At 53.7% G+C, this 21,363-nt stretch overlaps 1 protein-coding gene across 1 annotated transcript; it reads left to right on the forward strand.

Moving 5' to 3' along the window:
• Positions 1–1,240: 1,240 nt before the first annotated feature.
• On the forward strand, positions 1,241–19,905 carry HNF1A (HNF1 homeobox A). Its single transcript, XM_045887487.3, has 10 exons — positions 1,241–1,678; positions 8,721–8,920; positions 12,926–13,112; positions 13,560–13,801; positions 14,635–14,786; positions 14,925–15,126; positions 15,714–15,905; positions 16,999–17,120; positions 17,188–17,353; positions 19,102–19,905. Exons 1-10 carry the CDS (start codon positions 1,353–1,355, stop codon positions 19,227–19,229), a joined length of 1,917 nt encoding a protein of 638 aa, XP_045743443.1. The 5' UTR covers positions 1,241–1,352; the 3' UTR covers positions 19,230–19,905.
• The last annotated feature ends 1,458 nt before the right edge of the window (positions 19,906–21,363 follow it).

Here is a 21,363-nt window from a genome sequence, read left to right on the forward strand (position 1 = left end):
GTGCTCAATTCAACGGTTTTTCGTATTTTTAGAGTTGTGTGACATCACCCAGTTGATTTTAGAATGTTTTCATCATCTTGAAAGAAATCCCTATACCCATGAGGCAGTCCCTTCCCCCCAACCACTTATCTACTTTCTGTCTGTATGGATTTGCCTCTTCTGGACATTTCCTATAAATGGAATCATGTGTAGCCTTTTGTGACTGGGCTTCCTGCACTTTGCACAATACTTTCAAGAGTCACTTATGCTGTAGCAAGTGTCTGCATTTCCTTCTTTTATGGCCAAATAACATACCACTGCATGGATACACTACATTTTACTTATCCACTTGTCCATCGATGGATATTTATGTTTTCTCCCCTTCTGGTTATTGTGAATAATGCTGCTATGAACATTCATGTGCGGGCTTTTGTGTGGACATGCTTTTAATTCTTTTGGGGTTTGCATTTTGGTTTTTAATACATTGTATAAAAATATAGTTTTTCTCGATTACTGAGTTTTTTGATGCCCCCTTAAAATTTATATGTGAGTCGAGTGCCTGCCTGGCCACACCTTGTTCCCACCTTAAAGTCTGGTCCCTTGCTAGCTGTGTCGCTTTGGGCAAGTTGTTTAACCTCTCAGAGCTTTTGGATTTCTGGTCTGTAAAATGGGGATAATCTCTGTACCTGTACATTTTACAGACCGGCAATCAGTAGACTTAAGTCAATGTGTCTTTCCTACGGGGAGGCCTGGTGTTGGGGCACACACCCAAAATGGATGTGACCTAACCCTGACCTTGAGGAGAGCTGGCCCACCTGCCTAGAACCCCTTCCTGCTTCAGTTCCCAAGGGAAACCTGCTCTTTTCGCTCTCCTGTCTCAGCCTGAGCCCCCTACAAAGTCCTCAGGGGCGGGACCCAAAGCTGTTCACCAAAAGGCCTCTGTGGCCCCCCAGCCCCTTCCATTCTGGCTGCCCTCCCCCCTCCCCTGCCTTCCCCACCCTCCCCTCTGCCCACTCCCGTTGAAGGCCTTGGCTCCCCCGTCCCTCTGCACTGCCATGAGGCCTGCACTTTGCAGGGCTGAAGTCCAAAGTTCAGTCCCTTCGCTAAGCACACGGATAAATATGAACCTTGGAGAATTTCCCCAGCTCCAATGTAAACAGAGCGGGCAGGGGCCCTGATTCACTGGCTGCTGGGGCCAGTGTTGGGGGTTGGGGTGCCCACAGGGCTTGGTTCATGGGGTTTGGGGGGGCAGTAGGTGCAAGGAGCCTGGTTTGTGCCTGCCTGCTGGTCGACCAGCAAGTAGACAGCCCATTCGGTGGGGGAGGCGGCCGTTTTGGTGGCCCCAGGCCGCGTGGCCCAGTGGTAGCAGAGCCATGGTTTCTAAACTGAGCCAGCTGCAGACGGAGCTCCTGGCAGCCCTGCTCGAGTCGGGCCTGAGCAAAGAGGCACTGATCCAGGCACTGGGTGAGCCGGGGCCCTACCTGCTGCCTGCAGATGGCCCCCGGGACAAGGGGGAGTCCTGCGGCGGGGGTCGGGGGGAGTTGGCTGAGCTGCCCAATGGGCTGGGGGAGGCGAGGGGCTCCGAGGACGAGACGGACGACGATGGGGAAGACTTCACGCCGCCCATCCTCAAAGAGCTGGAGAACCTCAGCCCCGAGGAGGCAGCCCACCAGAAAGCCGTGGTGGAGACCTTGCTGCAGTAAGGACCCCTCCCCTGTCCCCAGCATCCAAGGAGCCCAGGGAGGCCCACCCTCAGCTCCTGATTAGCCCTTCTGAGTCCAGAGTTCCCTGAGCTGTAGGTAGCTTTTAGCCTGGCTGTTGGGAAGGGGGACGGGGCCCACGCGAGCTCTGGGGCGACCCTGCTCCCAGGCTGGAGCCTCCCAGCCCCTGACCTGGCCCTCTACAAAGTCCCGAGTCCCCATGAGCGAAGGCTTTCAGCCCTGGGCTTGGGAAGTAAGGGCACGCCCCAGGGGGGCTCTGAGGTGGGGGGAAAGCAGGCACATCCATAATTCACGTGCCTGGAGAACCAGAGGGTGGTGGGAATTGTTAGCCTCCATGGCCCTTTCTACTCCCCAAACCCTAACCTCCCTGCTAAGCATTCAGATTTCAGGCTCTGGGGCCAGGAAGCACGTTTAGTGAGAGGGGAGCCGAGGCTGGGGTTTTAGGGGCTCCCTCAGCCACCCAGGGACTCAAGCATCAAGCCAGGAAAGCCCAGGTCTTACCTGAGGGAGATGGAGCCTCGGGGCAGGACCTGCTCCCCTTTCCTGCACAGCCTTAGCCCCCTCCACCTCACTGGCAGGCACCATGAGAGGTCTCCCCATTTACACCCCCATTGACTGGCTGGCTCCCCAACTCCCGGAGAACTGGGTGGGTCTAAGCCTGATGCCTCCCCTCTCCTCAGCAGAGCTGACCTGGTTACTAATTACCCACGAGCTTTATTATTTCTCTTTTGTTTTATAAATTTATAAACGGTAAAAGGCTCTGATAAGGCCTGTGATCATTAACTTGTAAAGATGGCGGCCTGGGGAGGCCTGGGCCAACCAACCTCCTACCCAGCAAGGGCGGGGGGGAAAGGGGTCTGGGGGTTGCAGGGACCGCCCTCCCCAAAGGATCCTAAGCTCCAATCCTAACAGGCCCTTTGCTGAGGTTTCACGTGCATACGGTCTGATAATGTCAAGATGAATGCTGGAAAGGAGCTAGGGATAACTCTGCTTCACAAATAAGGAAACTGAGGCCCAGAGAGGGGAAATAGCTTGACCAAGCCCACCCAGCTGGGACTCCACAGCCACTCTGTTTGGTGCTCTCCATTGCCATGACTGGGCAGTGGGAGGAAGAGCCCCAAAGAAGCGCTCTATGGAACCATCTCTTTTCTGTCCAAGGTCCTGATCCCGCCTTGGGGTGGGGGGAGCCCTCAGGGTCTGCCTGGCCTTGTGAGGGCCTGGGCAGGGGGCAGGGGAGCAGCCAGGGCCCCTTGACATGGCAGGAAGAAGAGGGCAAAGGGCCCTGCTGCGCTGTAGGGGAGGGGCAAAGAGTCAGGCCTTGCCAGACCCAGGGCGAAGCCACAGGGACAGGGTGGGGCTGGACCAGACCTGCTCCGGGCCCCAGATGGGACTGGGGACTTTCGGGTGGGAGTGGGGGCAGGGGGTGCCAAGGGCCTTTCTTACCTGGCTGGGTGGGGCCTCTGGATCAGCAGCCCCTTTGGTGGAATGGTGGGTGGGGGGGAGGCTTCATCCACAGCACTTGAGGGGGGAGCAGAGGTCAAAGTGCTCCCTGGGGACCAGCAGAGACCTGGAAGTTGAGGGAGAGCGAGGAGCCGGAGGAAGAGAGAAAGAGGGCGTGGGGGGCGATGGAGAGGCCTGGATAAGCACAGGAGAGCAGGAGAGCTGGGAGGGCAGAGGGGCTCCTGCCCAGCTGGGAGAAGGGGCTGCGGAGAGAGTGAGACACCCCAAGCTGCAGAGAAGGCTGGAGTGCTTCCCGCCTGCCCCGATTGGGTTTTCTTTAATGCTAACAGCATGCTATTTACTTTCCATTTAAATTTGAGATGTTGCTATAAATTATCAACCAGCTCCTTGTTCCTGCGGAGTTTATAACTAACTACCTGGGTTACTTATTGTTCAGGTAACAAAAGGGACCTGAAAACGCCCGGAGGGGAAAAAAAAAAGCGGGGCCTCTACCCTCAGGGCACAGGAGGGAGTGGGGTGGGCACCCCGATGAAGGCCTGGACAGCCCAGGGTTGGGGAGGTTAAGGCTGGAAAGGATGATGCAGAGGCAGGGTTTCCGTGGACGCCATTTCTTTGGAGAAGACAGTGTGGGAAGAGGCAGGGTGGGTCCTGGGGGCTGCCCCCCTCCCTGGGGTGCCTCGTGCCTGAGGCCAGAGCAGGAACCTGAGCTATTCCCCCAGACCTCCACCCTTAGTTCACTGTGTGACCCTGGGCAAGTCTCTTCTGCCTCAGTTTCCCTAGCTGGCTAATGAATAAAATTCAAATTCCCTGCCCTGGTTCCCCGACCTCTTCTTGAGGGACCTCTGTCCCTCACTCACTTTCCTCCAGTTACACTGAATTTGCTGATTCCCACTTCAGGGCCTTTGCATGTACTGCTCCTTCTGCCTGGACACTTCTTTCCAGATCTTCCTGTGACCCATTCCCTCTCCTCCTTTTGCTCAAATGTCACCGCCTCAGGGAGGCCCTCCCTCACTGCCCCCATCTAAATGTAGTTCCCCCCAGAGTCACTCTCTTCCACTACCTTCTGTTACTTTCTCTTGTCTCTTAACTTTACTTATGATTATCTGTTTTTGTCCGTTTTCTATCTCCTGCCATGAAAACAGAAGCTTTTCAAAGGGAAGGCCAGCATGGCCTTGTTCACCACTCGTATCTCTGATATCCAGCCCAGTGGCTCAAAGACAGCATGAATGAATGAGGGTTCCTTAGACATGCTGTTATGGCCAAGGGAGGAACCTGTACCCAGGGTTCCTTCCTGGGTGTCCTCCTGGGTCCTCTCTGTCCCCAAGCAGCTCAAACCTCAACCTGAGGGTCTCTAATGCTCTCCGTCAGGCACCCCCAGGGCATTGAGACCCAGGAAGACAGTGGGCAAAGTGGGACAGTCTAACATCCCTGACTGAGGCCAACCTGCCTGGGTTCAAATCCCAACTCAGCCCCACCCTAATTCCGGCAGGTGATTTCATGTCTCTGAGCCCTGGTTTTGCCAGCAAGGCAGAGATGATGATAACACTTACCCACAGGGTTAAATAGCTTATAAGTGCAGTAAATGGTTGCTATGAGTAATAGTCCCATTTTACAGATCGGCAAACTAAGGCTCAGAGAGGCAAAGTGACTTGCCCAAGGCAATTTACAAAGTAGTAAGGCTGGGACTTGGACCCAGGTCCTCCAAATCCCATATTCTGCACAGCATCCTTGAGGCTACGTGCTGTCCTCGATCTGTTTATTTCCCTTTTTATCCTCCGGGGTCATTCTTGCTGTTAACCTCACATGCACTCATTTCCATGCGGTGCTCTAAGAGCTCACGGGACTGCTTACAAAGGCGTTAAACTCGTTTTCTCCTCCTGGCAGCCTACGAAACATTTTAGCCCTGTATTACAGTTGGGGAAACTGAGGCACACAGAAGTTAAGCTATTTCCCAAGGCCACCTGGATAGTAAGTGGCAGAGCTGGGATTCAACCTGGGAAGGGAAGCTTCTCCGCCCCACCCCACCCACCATGCACTGAGAATTCCACTCCCCCCTCCAGACATGTGGCCCTTCCGGCTGGTCTCTGAGCTCCATAGCCTTGGACCCTCTGAAACCCCAGGGGCCAGCGAGCCAGAGGCCCAAAGTCTTGAACCTCTGACCCACCCCTCCCAGAACCCATAGGATGTAGGAGGAGATGTGGGCACCTCTCCTGGGCCCTTTTCCCTCTGCTGCAGGGCTGAGGGTCCCATGGCTACATCATCCATGATGATGATGATGAGGACGGTGACAAATTGTTGTACTTACTGAGCACTTACCATGTACCAGGACCTGCTCTATGCGGTTCACTCCTATTTGAAAGTCAGTCCTCCCAGGGGCCCTGTGAGGCAGGCGTGGGCTTACTGCCGCGGTACGGAAGGGCATGGGGCATGCACACGGGAGGCGCTAGGGCGCCATGCCGGGATGTGAACCCAGGCTGGCTTGACTCTTAAACCCATTGGAGGGAAAGCAGGAGATACCTGGAGACGTGGCCTTCTAGTTCTGGGTTGGGGAAACTATCCTGGAAAGAGTCAGGTCCCTGGAGACTGAGGGTGAGTGAGTGAGTGAGTGTGGTTGGGAGTGGGTGGGAGAAAGAGACAGAGCGAACAACAGAGACACACACACAGAAGGAGAGACAGAGAGAAAGAGAGAGAGGGAGAGAGCCAGGCAGAGAGAAACCAAGACACACAGAGAGAAAGACACATGGAGTCAAATGGACAGTGACAGGACAGTGAATCTTCAGTTTGAGCCAGGGAGGCCTGGCTGAGAGGAAGACTGAGCTCATTCTCTCCCTCCAGGGAAGGGAGAAGGGAGGGAGGGAGGATTGCTCAGGAGGGTGAGGCCTGCAGCTGGGGGAGAAGGGAGGCCATCAGGCAGCCCGGCTCCAGAATCAGATAAACATGTTTGCCACGAAGCACAAGGCTGGACTTTGTACTGCCCTTCCCTCCAGGCTCTGACTGGCACCTGGGGAGCAGGGGAAGAGTGGAGGAGGAGCCTAGAAGCCCCTAGATGCAGGGAGGAAGCAGAGCTCGCTCAGGGAGGGCTCTGGGGGATCCGGGCAAAGCGAAATATTCTGGAGTCCCAGCTAGGTCACTTTGGACAAGTGCTCACCTTTCTGAGGCTCAGTTTTCCCATCTGTGAAAATGGGCATATGAGTAGCACCTACTTCCTAGGGTTATGGTAAGATTTACATGGCCCGCCCTTAGCACAGTGCCCGGTTCATGGTAAATACTCAAGAAACATGAATTCTCACATCTAGCATTTTTACACAACTGGGATCTTGCCGTACCGATTGCTGACCAATTCAAATTGAACTCTCCCCGCCTCCCTTTCCTCCCTACGTGTATGGGAACCGCTGATAAAAAGGAGGGAGTCACGGGGCCCAAGCTGCTGAAAGGCTCTGTGCCTTCACCCCAAGAAGGGCACTGTCAAGGAGGGCAAGACCAGGCTGGCCCCTTGGGAAGGACAGAAGGGGAGAAGACAGTATGGGGTAGGCTTCAAAGTGCTGGGGGTTTCTTTGCTTTTTGGTTTTTTTCGCAGTTGAGTTTTCAATGTTCTGTAGGCATGTATAGCATATTATCTAACATTATATTACATTATTTGAAAAGCACAGAAAAGTAACAGAGGACACGGTCCCTCTCCCCGTCCCCAGCACCCCATTCCCGTCTTGAAACAACCGATGTCGCTCGTCTCTTCTGTGTTCTGGTATTTCATGCAAACACAAGCAAATACACAGGACCCTTTTGTGCCATTTCAGATTTTACACAAACAGCACAGCAGACCCACCGGACTGTTCCGTGTGGGCGCGGGCAGAGCTGCCTCAGTGCGTTTTTACGGCTGCGTCCGCTCGAGGCACCACCAACCGTACCCTTCTGCCCGGCACCCAGGTCGTTTCCGATATTTTGCTGCGGCAAGCAACAAGGCGACCAGCTGCCCCCCGGCACACGTGCAAAGGCTGGAAAGCTCAAATTCTTAGAAGCAAATTGCTCAAAGGGGTGAGGACCTCAGGCTTTGGAACCACTTGGAGCTGGGTTCAAACCCCAGCTCGGCCTGTTCTCGGCACTGTTGTATCGAGCTGCTTTTATCCGTCACCGTATTTGTAATACAAGCTCAGGAGAGGACCAGGGCAGGAGAGGAGGGTTGAGACAGAACAGGAGAGGGAGACAATTTGTGTGGTACAGGGCCTCAGGCCTCCTCCGTCCCCCAGTGAGCAGAGGATGGCTGCAGGTCCCTTGAGTCTCTCCAGTGAGAATCTCAGCCCACAGAGTGCAATTGGGGGGGCTCAAACACACACACACACTTTTTTTGTACGAAGCCCCGAATACCAGCCCGTAAGTCCTTCACCTGGACCTGCCTGCCCCCGTGCTGTAGGGAAACTGGCCAGGACACAGCCTAGGGTTTAGTGTAGATTATCAGGAGGTGTTTTGACTCTGTGATTTTTACCTGATAGGTTGACTTAGAATGGGATCCCTCCAGGGACGGGACTCTGCTGGGCTGGCTCTGTGACCTTGGGTGGAAGATTTGACACAAGCACTCTTAGCCTCAGTGGCCCTGGCTGTAAAGTGAGAGAATCATGTTTCTCTCCTTGTTTTCAGACCCATTTTTTCCCCAGTAGGTCCCCTTCATCCATCCATCCATCCACCCATACCCCTATTCACCTATCCATCCACCCTCCCATCCATTCATCCAACCACCCATCCATCCATCTACCATCTATTTATCCTTCTATCCATCCATCCACCATCCCATTTACCCACCTATCTCCCCATCCCTTTATCAACCTACCCTCCCATCCATTCATCCACCCACCCATCTATACATTCCCCTACCCACCTACCCCTCCCACCCATTCATCCACCCACCCATCCACCATCCCATTTACCCACCTATCTCCCCATCCCTTTATCAACCTACCCTCCCATCCATTCATCCACCCACCCATCTATACATTCCCCTACCCACCTACCCCTCCCACCCATTCATCCACCCACCCATCCACCATCCCATTTACCCACCTATCTCCCCATCCCTTTATCAACCTACCCTCCCATCCATTCATCCACCCACCCATCCACCATCCCATTTACCCATCCACCCATCCACTCATTCACTGATGCATTCACCACGGACACACATTATGTCGGGCCTACTCTGGGTGCTGAGAACCCGACAGTTCCTGCCCTCACAGTGTTTACCGTCTCTCACAGTGGATAAGACATAGCCACAAATAACATTTCCAGGTAGGATGAGGGAAGGATCTTTAACGGAGGCACAAGGGTGAGGACCTTCCCTATCTGGCTTGTAGGGCTTCGGGTGGGCGTCTGTTCATGTCTTCATGTCTGTCCATGCGTCCCGGCATGAGTGCCTTTACCTTGCTATCCCGGAGTCCGAGTGTCCGTCCTGGGCTCCACACCGGCTTCCACCCACAATCCCCACTCTCAGGGCTGACAGGACCCCCAGCCCTGCCTGCACCCCCCCGCACCCCCCGCGCTGAGCAGCCTCTGTCCTTGCCCTCCTCCTAGGGAGGACCCATGGCGCGTGGCCAAGATGGTCAAGTCCTACCTGCAGCAGCACAACATCCCGCAGAGGGAGGTCGTGGACACCACTGGCCTCAACCAGTCGCACCTGTCCCAGCACCTCAACAAGGGCACCCCCATGAAGACGCAGAAGCGGGCCGCCCTGTACACCTGGTATGTCCGCAAGCAGCGAGAGGTGGCCCAGCGTAAGTAATGAGCACAGCCCCATCCTCCTGGCAGGGCCCTGGAACTCTCTGCAGCTCGGGGGTCGGGGGGAAGCTTCTCCCATGTTACCGGGACAGGTTGCCCGAGAGGAAGTCAGCAGGATTCAGTGGGCACGTATTTCCTATTCTGCACAAGGCACTCTGGGGGAGGGGGGGAGGCTGGTCCTGGGCATCTGGAGATGGATGAATTGGGTCCCTGCCTTCTAGGAGCTCTGGGTAGGAGAACAGATCATTATGCTGCAGCGAGAAATGGATTATAATACAATGAAAACAAGAGTAACAGCTAGTGTTTACGGAGCGCCCAGGGCAGCGTAGTACCACGTCAAGTATTTCAAAATATTAAGCTGGCAGAGGACCAGAGAGTAATCTATTCTTCCACAGGGAGGCAAGGGCATCAGAAAGGACCACACCAGGAGAACTTTCAGACTAAGTCTTAAAGTCTGAGTGGAATTTTGGCTCATGGAAACAACAGGGAAGGGTGTTTTGGGCAGAGGGAGTGGCCTGAGTAAAGGCTCAGAGGCAAGGTGTATGCTCAGGGAATCCTTCACTGAAAGCCCCGGGAGACCTGGCCACACTATTGTTCAGGGAATGGTGGGTTTCCTTACTCAGACCTCACACCCCACAAAATCCCAAGTGCACTCTCACTTTTTAGCCTATGTGTAAAAAAATTTTTTTTTAAAAGATTTTATTTATTTGTGAGAGAGAGAGAGTGCGTGCACAAGCAGGGGGGAGTGGAAGGAGGAGACTCCCCGCTGAGCAAGGAGCCTGATGCAGGACTCATCCCAGGACCGTGGGATCATGACCTGAGCTGAAGGCAGATGCTTGACCCACTGAGCCACCCAGGTGTCCCTAAAATTTTTTTTTTAATTTCTTTTATTAATTATCTGCTTTTTAAAAAAGGTACTACATACTAGTTTTAAAAAATAGGGGAAAATAAATAAAGAGTTTACAATAGAAATTAGGTGTCCTCCAATGGACATTCCTAGTCTCATGCATCCTTCCAGAGATACTTTATGCATACACTACAATATATAATATATATATTTTTTCCTCTATTCTTTGAAGGGCTGCTAGCTGTTCTGTTATTTGGAGGTACCATTATTTGTTTAACTGGTTCGCTACCAAAGGACTTTTAGGGTTTTTCCAACGTGCTGTTAGAACCAACTGCTTCAAAGAACATCCCTCTTTGTATTATGTGCTCACATGAGACTGTCTGTAAAGTAATTCCTAGAAGTGGAATTCTGGGTCAGAGTAGGTACTTTAAAATCTTTGACAGATATTCCTGTAGCTCCTTATGAAGACACGGTGACAATGTGCATGTCTGGCAATTAAAAAAATAAACTTTTTTCCCCATGCTTCCTAAAAATATATTAAAATGTTAAAGTCCTCAAATTCACATACTGGTTTGCTCACTCATTTAATATTTACTTATTTACTTATCCATTTTTACAAGCTGAAAAGTTGCTTTTTTTTCAAGCTGGGAAGTTTATTAAAGTGAAAAGTACACTCTTGAGATATGAGAGCAGGTGAGCTTGAGAGAGAGCAAGCTACACCTCATTTAATATTTATTTGTTTATTTATTACTTTTTAAAGATTTTATTTTTAAGTCATCTCCACACCCAAGGTGGGGCTCAAATTTACAACCCTGAGATCAAGAGTCACACGTTCCACTGACTGAGCCAGCCAAGCGCCCCACCTCATTTTATATTTATTGAGCATCTACTATTTACCATTTTCTGTTGAACACAAAAAAAGCAGCTTTTAAAAGCTGTGATGATCATTTATATAACTTATCTTTTAAAACTATGACATTGCTAGGGGCACCTGGGTGGTTCAGGCGGTTAAGCATCTGACTCTTGATTTTGGCTCAGGCCATGATCTCGGGGTCATGAGATCCAGCCCCGCTTCAGGCTCTGTGATGGGCGTGGAACCTGCTTAACATTCCCTCTCAGATCTCCCTCTGTCTAGCCCCCCAAAACTATGATATTGGTCTTATCAAGGGGCTGATTAAAACATTAAGTTAATTGGATTGCCTGGGTGGCTCAGTCGGTTGAGTGTCCAACTCATGTTTTCAACTCAGGTCCTGATCTCAGGGTCCTGGGATCGAGCCCTGCATTGGGCTCTGTGCTCGGCGTGGAGTCTGCTTGAGATTCCCTCTGCCCCTCCCCCTGCTTGCGCACACTCTCTCTCTCTAAAATAAATAAATGAATATAATCTTTTTTTTTTTAACATTTTATTTATTTATTTGACAGAGAGAGAGCGAGCGAGAGCAGGAACACAAGCAGGGGGAGTGGGAGAGAGAGAGCAGGCTTCCCGCTGAGCAGGGAGCCCGATGTGGGGCTCCATCCCAGGACCCTGGGACCATGACCTGAGCCGAAGGCAGACGCTTAATGACTGAGCCACCCAGGAGCCCAAATGAATAAAATCTTTAAAAAAAAAAAACCACCACCAAAAAACCCCATTAGGTTAATTAACATGTACCGAGCAATCACTATGGTAAAGTGTTAATATTTTCTTACAAGGATGATCGCTGATTGCTTATTCGTGCAGAAATAGCAACACACACTGATGCCCAAGGAGCCAGCAGCCCCACCACCTGTACCCGACGGGCATCCTTTGGGTCTCCGGTGGCTGGGACTGTATATGACCTACTTCGAAAGCACTATCACTAAGTGTTTTTAGAAAACTAGCATGGCTTTAATTTACCCTTCTTAGCAGGTAAAACTTAACACATAATAAGCTCTTAATTTTAGAGTAAGTGTAGACTTTTGGAACTTCTGGGCAGGTAGTACAGAGAAATCCAGTTTACCCCAGACCCAGTCTTCCCTATTATTTACACAAGTATGGGACATTTGTCACAATTAACAAACCAACACTGTCACACTATTATTAAGTCCGTACTTACTTTATTATTCAGATTTCCTCAGTTTTTCCCTAATGTCCTTTTTCTGGTCCAAGATCCCATCCAGGTGTGGACATACTGCATTTCGTTGCCATGTCGCCTTAGGTTTCTCTGGCTTGTGACAGTTTCTCAGACTTTCCTTGTTTTTGACAGCCTTGACAGGATAATCTTTTTTTTTTTTTTTAAGCTGAAATATTTTAGTTTTCTGGGCCAAGTCACAGTGTCTGGTACTCCAGATCTTGGTCCAGCCTGCTGCCAGGTGAGATGGCCAACTGAGTCAGTGAGTGGCCACCTGCGCCTCAGCTGCTGAGAATGTTGGAATCTGAGTCAAGCGGGCTTCTAGCGGCTTCTAGGGTTGGCTTTCGGTGGGTCTAAGCCCACGTCTCCCCAGAGCACTGGTGCTGGCTTTGCCTCTTGGCACTTGGATGGTGAAGGCACAGAATCTGCACTATCTCTGACTCACTCTCCCTGCCTCCCCTCCCGTAAAGATGGCTTTGCATTTATCTGTTCTAGTCTCTTGGTTGCTTGCTCAGGGAGAATCTAAGAGTTTCCATTAAAGTGGAACTAGCTGACAAGGGCTGGCTGGGTCTCTCCTCTCCTGGCTAATGCTTGCATTTTAAGTGTGATTTACAGGTCTGCAAAGTTTAAAATAGCTCTGAATCTACTCAAGAGATGTGGCTCGAGTTTCTGTTCTACTGTGCAGCCCTGGAAAGATATTCAGCCTCTCTAAGCCTCAGCTTCTTCATCTGTAAAATAAGATAGCAAATGTGTTAAATCCGAATGAACGCTAATGCTTTCCTGGAGACTTACATTGAGAAGGATTATGAGCTTCCATCTTGGCGCACTAGAAAAACTGTGCAGCGGTTGATTAGCGATGTCTGCCTGGGGCACAGGTTAAGACAGGGGTGGCACGTGTGCTGTGTGTTTGTCATCACTGGATTAGATGATTTCTAAGTCCTAGCTGTAAGTGCCTCCTGGCTCAACAGCTTGGGACTGGGAAAGAATCAGGAGCATGGTCAGATGAACTGAAGTGGGAAGGTGGGAGTGGCCAGTGCCCGCTTACGGCTCTCTGTGTGTGCCTACAGAGTTCACCCACGCAGGGCAGGGCGGGCTGATTGAAGAGCCCACAGGTGATGAGCTGCCAACCAAGAAGGGGCGGAGGAACCGTTTCAAGTGGGGCCCAGCCTCCCAGCAGATCCTGTTCCAGGCGTATGAGAGACAGAAGAACCCCAGCAAGGAGGAGCGAGAGGCATTGGTGGAGGAGTGCAATAGGTACAATGGTTGGTGGGTCAGCAGGGCTGGTTTGGTCTGGGCTGGGGCAAGGCTGGGGGACAGTGGCTCTGGGTTCTGAGGGAGGCTCCCCAGTCCTTGAGTGCTCCTGCTGTTGGCCCAGGAGCACTCAAATCCCGCTCAGCGTCTGGAACCTAGCTCCATTCCTAGCACCCACTCCCCACCCATCCAGGCAATCCTTGAGTGGCTGCTCATCCCATTCACCCTCATTACGACCCTACGACTATTTTGTCCACTTATGAATGGAGAGGCTAAGAGAGGTTAAGACACTTGCTCAAGGTCACACAGCAGCACTGGGATTGGAACCCAGATCTGCCAGCTTTACACACTAAGGGGGAAGCCTACATCAGAACTCTCTCCCCTACCTCCAGCCCCGGGAGGGGTTCCTCTGAGCCTGGCCTGGAGGCTCACGAGTGGCCATTTCTGCAGGGCGGAGTGCATCCAGAGGGGGGTGTCGCCATCGCAGGCACAGGGACTGGGCTCTAACCTCGTCACGGAGGTGCGTGTCTACAACTGGTTTGCCAATCGGCGCAAGGAAGAAGCTTTCCGTCACAAGCTGGCCATGGACACATACAGCGGGCCGCCCCCGGGGCCAGGCCCGGGCCCCGCCCTGCCTGCCCACAGCTCCCCGGGCTTGCCCCCACCCGCCCTCTCCCCCAGTAAGGTCCACGGTGAGTGCTATGTGGCGGGGCCCACTTTGAAATAGTGGGTAGAGGGGGCAAGAGGGTAGGCTGGGGAGCTGGGGAGCACCACGCCAGTGGCAGTAACCACCCAAACCTCTTGGCACTTCAGCTTGGTTCCTTATCACTCCCCTCTACTCATTACCCTCCTCGATCCAGTCCTCTCCTCTCCACCCCAGTGACCACACCATGCCATTCAATCCAGCCTAACTTGACTCAGGTCACTTCCATTCAATTCATTCATTTAAGATCAACTCAACTCAACTCATTTCAGTTCAGTTCAATTCGATTCAATTCCACTCTGTGCAACTCACTATAATCCAACTGAGTTCCTTTCAATTCTACTCGGTCCAGCTAAATATCATCCAAGGAAATTAATTTTGTATGGCTCAGTTCAGTTCAATCCAATTCGATTTGATCCGATTCGGTTCAACTCCATCATGCTCGATCTACTTCAATTCATTTCAGGTTCAGTTCAACTAGATTCCAGTTCATTTAACTAATTCCGGTTCCTTCTACTCAACTCTGTTCACTGCAATTTCATTTCATCAGTTTTAGTTCATTTTGACCCAGAGGTCTTTCATTGCACACCTACTGCCTATCACGTATAGCTCTGGCCAGTGGGGGCCATGGAGCTAATAAAATGCAGGTCTTGCCTTCAGGGAGTTGGAAGCAGCCAGCCCAGGACCTGGCAGGAGGATGCTCAAGTGAAGTTTGCTGGGGCAAAGATGGGGCAAGTGAGCAAACTGAGGCAGTTGGGAGTGATGAGGGCCGCGGAGGGCAGGGAAGTGGGGTGCTGAGGCTGGACGCGGCCCCCATTCCAGGTGTGCGCTATGGACAGCCAGCAACCAGCGAGGGGGCGGAAGTGCCCTCAAGCAGTGGTGGTCCCTTGGTGACAGTGTCTGCGCCCCTGCACCAAGTGTCCCCCACGGGCCTGGAGCCCAGTCACAGCCTGTTGAGCACCGAAGCCAAGCTGGTGAGTGTCCCCACACCCCGCAGGTGGGGAAGACCCGTCCAACCCCATCTTCTACCTTCCCTTGGCTGGGAGATTCTGGAGTGGTCCCCAGGGAGACTATGGGGCCCCACTCAGACTCAGCTTGGTTTCCCCTCCAAGGTCTCAGCAACTGGGGGCCCTCTGCCCCCTGTTAGCACCCTGACAGCACTGCACAGCTTGGAGCAGACCTCCCCAGGCCTCAACCAACAGCCCCAGAATCTCATCATGGCGTCGCTTCCTGGGGTCATGGCCATTGGGCCTGGCGAGCCTGCCTCCCTGGGCCCCACGTTCACCAACACAGGTGCCTCCACCCTGGTTATTGGTAAGTTGGTGGGCATGGGGGGGGCACCTGGGTGGGAGGGCTCCCGGGCTCCCACAGAATCCAGAAGCTGGAGGAGCCACTGGGGCTCATTCATTCGCAGACTTACTGAGTGCGTGCACTATGCTCCCTCAGTGATACACAAGTGAACCAAACAGACCAAAATCTCAACGACTCCAGTGGGGAGGCAGACAGCAAACACAACACACACATTATAGAGTGTCTTGGAAGGCAAAATATCTATGGGAAAACTGAGCAGGGGAAGGGAGATCAAAATCTTGTAGGTTTTGGGGTTTTTTATCCTATTTTTTTTTAAGCCCAGAAAGACTTTATTTGCAGGAAACTTCATGCAGAGGCTGAGTATGTAAGACAGACAGGGAGCTACTGGGAGAGGGGTTAGAGGCTCAGAGAGGGGGAGTGACTTGCCAAGACCACGTAAGTTAGAGACGGGTCCTAGTGCAAAGGTGTGTGTCCTGGTCGCTTCTCCCGTCCTCCCACCCACTGGCTCTGGGAGGGAGGGACAGTGCCCCGGGGTCAGTGCTGGGCCAGGTGGTAGGAGGCTGGACTGACTCTTGTTCCCCCCACCCCAGGCCTGGCCTCCACTCAGGCACAGAGCGTGCCGGTCATCAACAGCATGGGCAGCAGCCTGACCACCCTGCAGCCAGTCCAGTTCTCCCAGCCACTGCACCCGTCCTACCAGCAGCCACTCATGCCCCCCATGCAGAGCCATGTGGCCCAGAGCCCCTTCATGGCCACCATGGCCCAGCTGCAGAGCCCCCACGGTGAGCACCCCTAGCCCCACGCTGGGGGAGGGGGTGGGAGAGGCTGGGTGTCCATGGAGCAGACGGGGCGGTCTGCAGGGGCTCAGATGTGTGCCTGCGGGCCAGAATGTGTGTCAGCGTGTGAATAGGTGTGGCCGTGTGCGCACACGAGTTTCTGGGAGTGGATGTGCGTGTGGGTGTTCATCGGTGTTTGCAGGTGCACACCCACGTGTGGGAGGAAGGTCATAGGCCTTCCTCTGAAACGCGTGGGGCTGCGTGTGTCTCAGACTCCACTACTTCTCTGACTTTAGAAAAAGGTGATATGGGGTATCAACAGTCTACTCTAGCACACTCCCGGCAGGGCTCGGGGCAGCATCCTGTCATCTAAGCCCTGGGATTTCTGCAGCAGGAGGGAGAATGCCACGGACTGGGTTAATAGACTTCCATAACCTCATTATCAGGTTCCGGTCAGTTTGCTACCAAACGAGCTCCAACCACATCTGTTGGTTTTCAGACCTTTTTGGAATTTGGAACTGGGGGTAAGGGCCCGTGGGCCTGTGTATCTGTGTGGGTTTGCCTGAGGGCCCGTACTTGCGTGTGTATGGTTTTATCTGAGTCGATGTGCGAATATGTGGTTTATGTGCTTTTCTGCTGGTGCCTGTGTGTGCTGTGGGGCTGGGCTGTAGATGAAACTCCGGGTTACGTTTCGGAGGTGTCCTGGAGGGGGAGCTCTGCTGGCCCCTGCTCTGCACACACACACCCCCCACCCCGCCCCGCGGCCTGTAATTAGCATGGCAGCGCTGGTCTCCCACTGCCCTTCGCACTGGTCATCCCTGGGCAGTGCGTGTGGGTGCCTGGGCCTCCCCAGCCTTCCCTCCACCAAGCCAGCCTGAGCAGGCTCTTGTAGTTGGGGCGAGGGTCTAGCCCCTCTATCTGGAGTGCCCAGCTTTGGAAATCTGTCCTGAGTCCTCAACCACTGCTCCATCGGGCCATTTACCAGGCCCCATGCCCCACTTCCCCCGGAGCTCCCAGCTTTGAGGCCCCCTTGGGAGGGGTCCAGCCTGGCCCGGGGTGCCATGTCTTTATATCCACCTCTCTCCTCCCTCCTGGCCAGCCCTCTACAGCCACAAGCCTGAGGTGGCCCAGTACACCCACACGGGCCTGCTTCCGCAGACCATGCTCATCACCGACACCACCAACCTGAGTGCCCTGGCCAGCCTCACTCCCACCAAGCAGGTAAGGCCCAGGGCCGCCTGGCCCCTTGCTCAGGCCACTTCCCAGAGTGCACCCATGTGGGGCTCAGGAGGCTGCTCTGCTCCCCCAGGTCTTCACCTCAGACACTGAAGCCTCCAGTGAGTCTGGGCTTCATACGCCGGCGTCTCAGACCACCACCATCCACATCCCCAGCCAGGACCCTGCAGGCATCCAGCACCTGCAGCCTGCCCACCGGCTCAGCGCCAGCCCCACCGGTGAGCAGCCTTTCCCTGCTCCCTCGGTTGGGGAGGAAGGTGTGCCACAAACGGGAGGGCACCCTGGTTTCCCCTGAACTGAGCCAAGAGGGGTACGAAACCACAGGAAAATGGGCCTATCTTACACGATTAGCTCATTGACTTGGTTGAGGAAAAAGATTAAGTAACTGCAAGAGAGAGGAGAGGGTGCTAGCGAGGAGTACGCCGGGCCTGCCGTGGGCCAGAAGGGGCTCACAGGCGTGTTCGTTTGGCTCAGGGCTTGGCACTGGTTGAGTATGTTGCCCACGTTTAAAAACCAGCTTTCACAAAGAAATCGTAGTTTCTGGCTTTTCTTGGAAAATTGGAGACTCGTGTTCCCACGTAGCAACAGAGTGTGGGCTCTCCAGGTCACCCCATCCCCCTTGACCCATTCGTTTCCATCCCCTGATGCCCCAAGTCTGCAATAATCAAGAGTGGGCGCTTGGGAGTCGGGCTGCTGGGCTCTGAGGCTGCACGCGATCACTTGTTACGTGGGAGACTTCGGGCGGCTGCTTCCCGCCTCCCCCTCCCCCCAGCCCCCTCTGTGAGCCTCAGGTTCCTCCATCCAGCCCTGGAGGCTGCGGGGACAGTTACTGAGGCCTCCACAGGGCCAGGCTCCATGCTTTCTCCACCGGGTACGGGTCATCATCCCCATTTTACAAATGAGAACGCAGACACTCAAGAGCTGTGGGACTTGGCCTTGCCTCCGACAGTGACTAGGCCGCAGGGCCAGGATTTGAACCCAGGTCCAAAATCAAAGCCCATTCTCTTAGCCATCGTAATCAGTCAGGGTTCTGGTGAGACACAGAACCAACAGGAATGCAGCTGGCCCCTGAGCAACACGGGGTTTGAATGGCACGGGTCCGCTTAGACCCCGATAGTTTTCGATACAGCACAGGACTGTAAGTGTATTTTCTCTTCCTTATGACGTTCTCGATAACTTTTTCTTTTCTCTAGCTTTAAGAATACAGTGTATAATACCTAGAACATACAAAGTATGTGCTGACTGTTTAGGTTATTGGTACAGCTCTGGGTCAACAGTAGGCTGTTAGAGTAGTTGAGTTTTTGCGGAGTCAGAAGTTCTATGCAGATTTGTGATTGTGCAGGGGGTCAGTGCCCCCAGCCCCCCTGCACCGTTCAAGGGTCAACTACATATATACACGTGTATTTAAGGAACTGGCTCACACGCCTGTGGGGCTGGTAGGTCTGAAAGCTGTAGGGCAGGTCAGCAAGCTGACAACAGAGGCAGTTTGGAGGCAGGATTCCTTTTTCTCTAGGAAACCTCAGCTTTTGCTCCTAAAGCCTTCAACTGACTAGATGAGACCCACTCATGTCATCAAGAGAAAGCTCCGTTACTTCCAGTCAGCCGATTTTAGGTGTTAACCACAGCTACAAAGCACCTCCACGGCCACACTTAAATGTTTGGTTTAGTGCCTGTCCTACAGCCTAGCAACCCTGATGCATGAAACTAACCACGCCGTCTCACCAGGGCCTCTCGAATGTTTCCACCAAAAAGCCCAGAGGCGGCCACTCCCTGGGTGGCTGCAGAGCCTGGCTGGGGGGGTTGATGAGACCCAAACACAGGTTTGGTTTTGGGGTCTCGTTATCTGCTGCAGTTCGGGGGGTGGCGAGGCCCCGTGTCCCCTATGCCAAGTACCCCTTGGGGGGGTGCGCGAGGCGGGGTCGGGGAGGGCTGGGCCGGCAGCCAGCTGTCTCACTTACCCCTGCAGTGCCCTCCAGCAGCCTGGTGTTGTACCAGAGCTCCGACTCCAACAATGGCCACAGCCACCTGCTGCCATCCAACCACAGCGTCATCGAGACCTTCATTTCCACGCAGATGGCTTCATCCTCCCAGTAACCATGGCAACCGCCTCCCAGGGGCTGGGCCCTGCCTGGAGCCTGCATGGCCTGCTTGGGGGGTGACTGGGACATCTGAGCCTGTGAAACTTTCACTGCCACAGGATAGCGGCCTTCCCTGGAAAACTGTGCCTCGGTCCCCACGCTGCTCTGTCAGCGTCAGAAAGGGTTCCAAGGCTCTCCGACCTCCGGAGGGACCATTCCTGATGCTCAGGGTCAATTTTGTCACTTGGAATAGAAGGGAGCAGCCTTTGGACTCTGGTGCCTCCAGCCTGTGCCTGTGGAGAGCCCCAGAACCCCCAAGGGAACCGCACTTCTCAGGACACGAGGCTATACAGCCGTGACTCACTGAGCTCCGAGAGGCCCAGGGTCAACATGGCCCCATTCTGTCCCCTGTGTCCTGACCAGGCCCCTCCCCTCTGCTCCCCTTCCAGCTGTAAACCCACATGCCCATTTGTACCAACCCCTGTCCCCCAATCACATGAGCTTTCCCCAAGTGGCTACTGTGTGCTGGAGCCTGGGGCTCAAAGAGGCCCACGCCCTGCAAGAGCTCAAGCTAGCAGTGAAGGCACGCAGGGCTCTCCAGCTTCTCTCGTCCTGGGCCCTCTCTCCCCCTGGCTTCCAAGATGGCCAGTTTTCTTGGCCATTCGTCTCCCGGGGTATCACACCTTCTCATGCCAGCCTGCCATCTTGCCTCTATGGGAAAGCCCCCCTCAGGGCTAAGGAGTCATCCCTGCCCCATGGGAGCCTTGTGACTGCGCCTGGTGCTTGTCAGGATTCTGGGCAACAGCGCCTCTGGCCTGTGGGGCCTTGCGGCCCCTCCCTGGTTTGGGGGAGAAGCTGCTGAGCTCAGAAGGCACCAAGGCCTCAGCACGTGGCAGAGCTGAGGTGCCCAGAGGGAAGAGGGAAAGGTCCAGGCAGTTCACAGCCACACCCTAGAGCCTGAGGTCCCAAGTGCCACCAGGAGAGACAAGGCAGCTGTGTAAACCCAGGGCTCCACGACCTCCTCTCCCTGGGGCTGCTGCAGATCACCTGGCCTTGTGGACCACTCCCACCCTGGGACTTAGGACTGGGGCCAGGGAAGAACCAGTGCCCCCTGCAGCTTGCAGCCAGCTAAGGGCGAACCTGTACATTTATTTAACTTTTAGTAAAGGAAATGAGGAACGGAGTATTGGAAATGAGTACTGGAAACTTTTTGCTTGTCCACACATTGCCCAGATGGGGTTGGGCGGGCAGACGGAGGCGGAGGTGGGCCAGGGGCCTGAGGGGAGATGGGTCAGCACACACACTCTCACGTCCCACCTCTGTCTTTCTTGCTCTGCCAAACCTTGGAGGTAAGGCCACGAAGCCAGAATTTCACCTTAACCCTGAGCTTCTCCTCTTCCCGGCAGAACACTCCTGGTGTGTGAAACCCCATTCATAAGTGCTGTGATACTTCCTGAAGTCTTGAGACTGGGGTGCAGGAACACACCCTGGGGTGTAGACAGGAGGACACCACCGATGTGATGTTTATTTCAACTGTCTCATCAAGATTCAGCACTGATACTGGAGACATCACCCCGATCACTTTGTTAAGTTTGGGGTCTCTCGACAATTTATTTTCAATAATCTGGTTGGCTCAGAGACATGATCGTGCATGGTATATTCACAAATGTGGAGAAAAAAAATTCTGGAAACCCGGGGGGGATAAAATCTCTCTCCTTTTTTTTTTTTTTTTTTTTTTCTTTTTTAAGATTTTTTATTTATTTATTTATTTATTTGAGAGAGAGAGTGAGAGAGAGCACATGAGAGGGGGGAGGGCCAGAGGGAGAAGCAGACTCCCCGCCGAGCAGGGAGCCCGATGCGGGACTCGATCCCGGGACTCCAGGATCATGACCTGAGCCGAAGGCAGTCGCTTAACCGACTGAGCCACCCAGGCGCCCCTCTCTCTCCTTTTTCAGACAAGGTTATATCAAGTCCGTGTGGCCTGGAGACAGAAGTACAAAACTCCTTCTGGGCCAACTCCTTCCCTCAATTTCTTAAGGTTGTCTCCCACACCAGGTTGAGAAGGTGGAGGGAAGGAAAAGCTCTCCCTTCACTCGCTCTCCTCAGTCCTGGGAAGACAGAAGCTTTACCACTTGATCAACAGTATTGAA

This window comes from Mirounga angustirostris, unplaced genomic scaffold, assembly GCF_029215605.1.
Source record: "Mirounga angustirostris isolate CCGP_5_RB_7025 unplaced genomic scaffold, mMirAng1.0.hap1 SCAF_14, whole genome shotgun sequence".
Taxonomy (NCBI): domain Eukaryota; kingdom Metazoa; phylum Chordata; class Mammalia; order Carnivora; family Phocidae; genus Mirounga; species Mirounga angustirostris.

Excerpts from the sequence above, each read along its gene's own strand:
- HNF1A (XM_045887487.3), top strand. The coding sequence starts at position 1,353 with ATGGTTTCTAAACTGAGCCAGCTGCAGACGGAGCTCCTGGCAGCCCTG. Across the intron at positions 1,679-8,720 it reads GTGGTGGAGACCTTGCTGCA|GGAGGACCCATGGCGCGTGG; the intron begins GTAAGGACCCCT and ends CCCTCCTCCTAG. Across the intron at positions 15,127-15,713 it reads TGCCTCCACCCTGGTTATTG|GCCTGGCCTCCACTCAGGCA; the intron begins GTAAGTTGGTGG and ends CCCCCACCCCAG.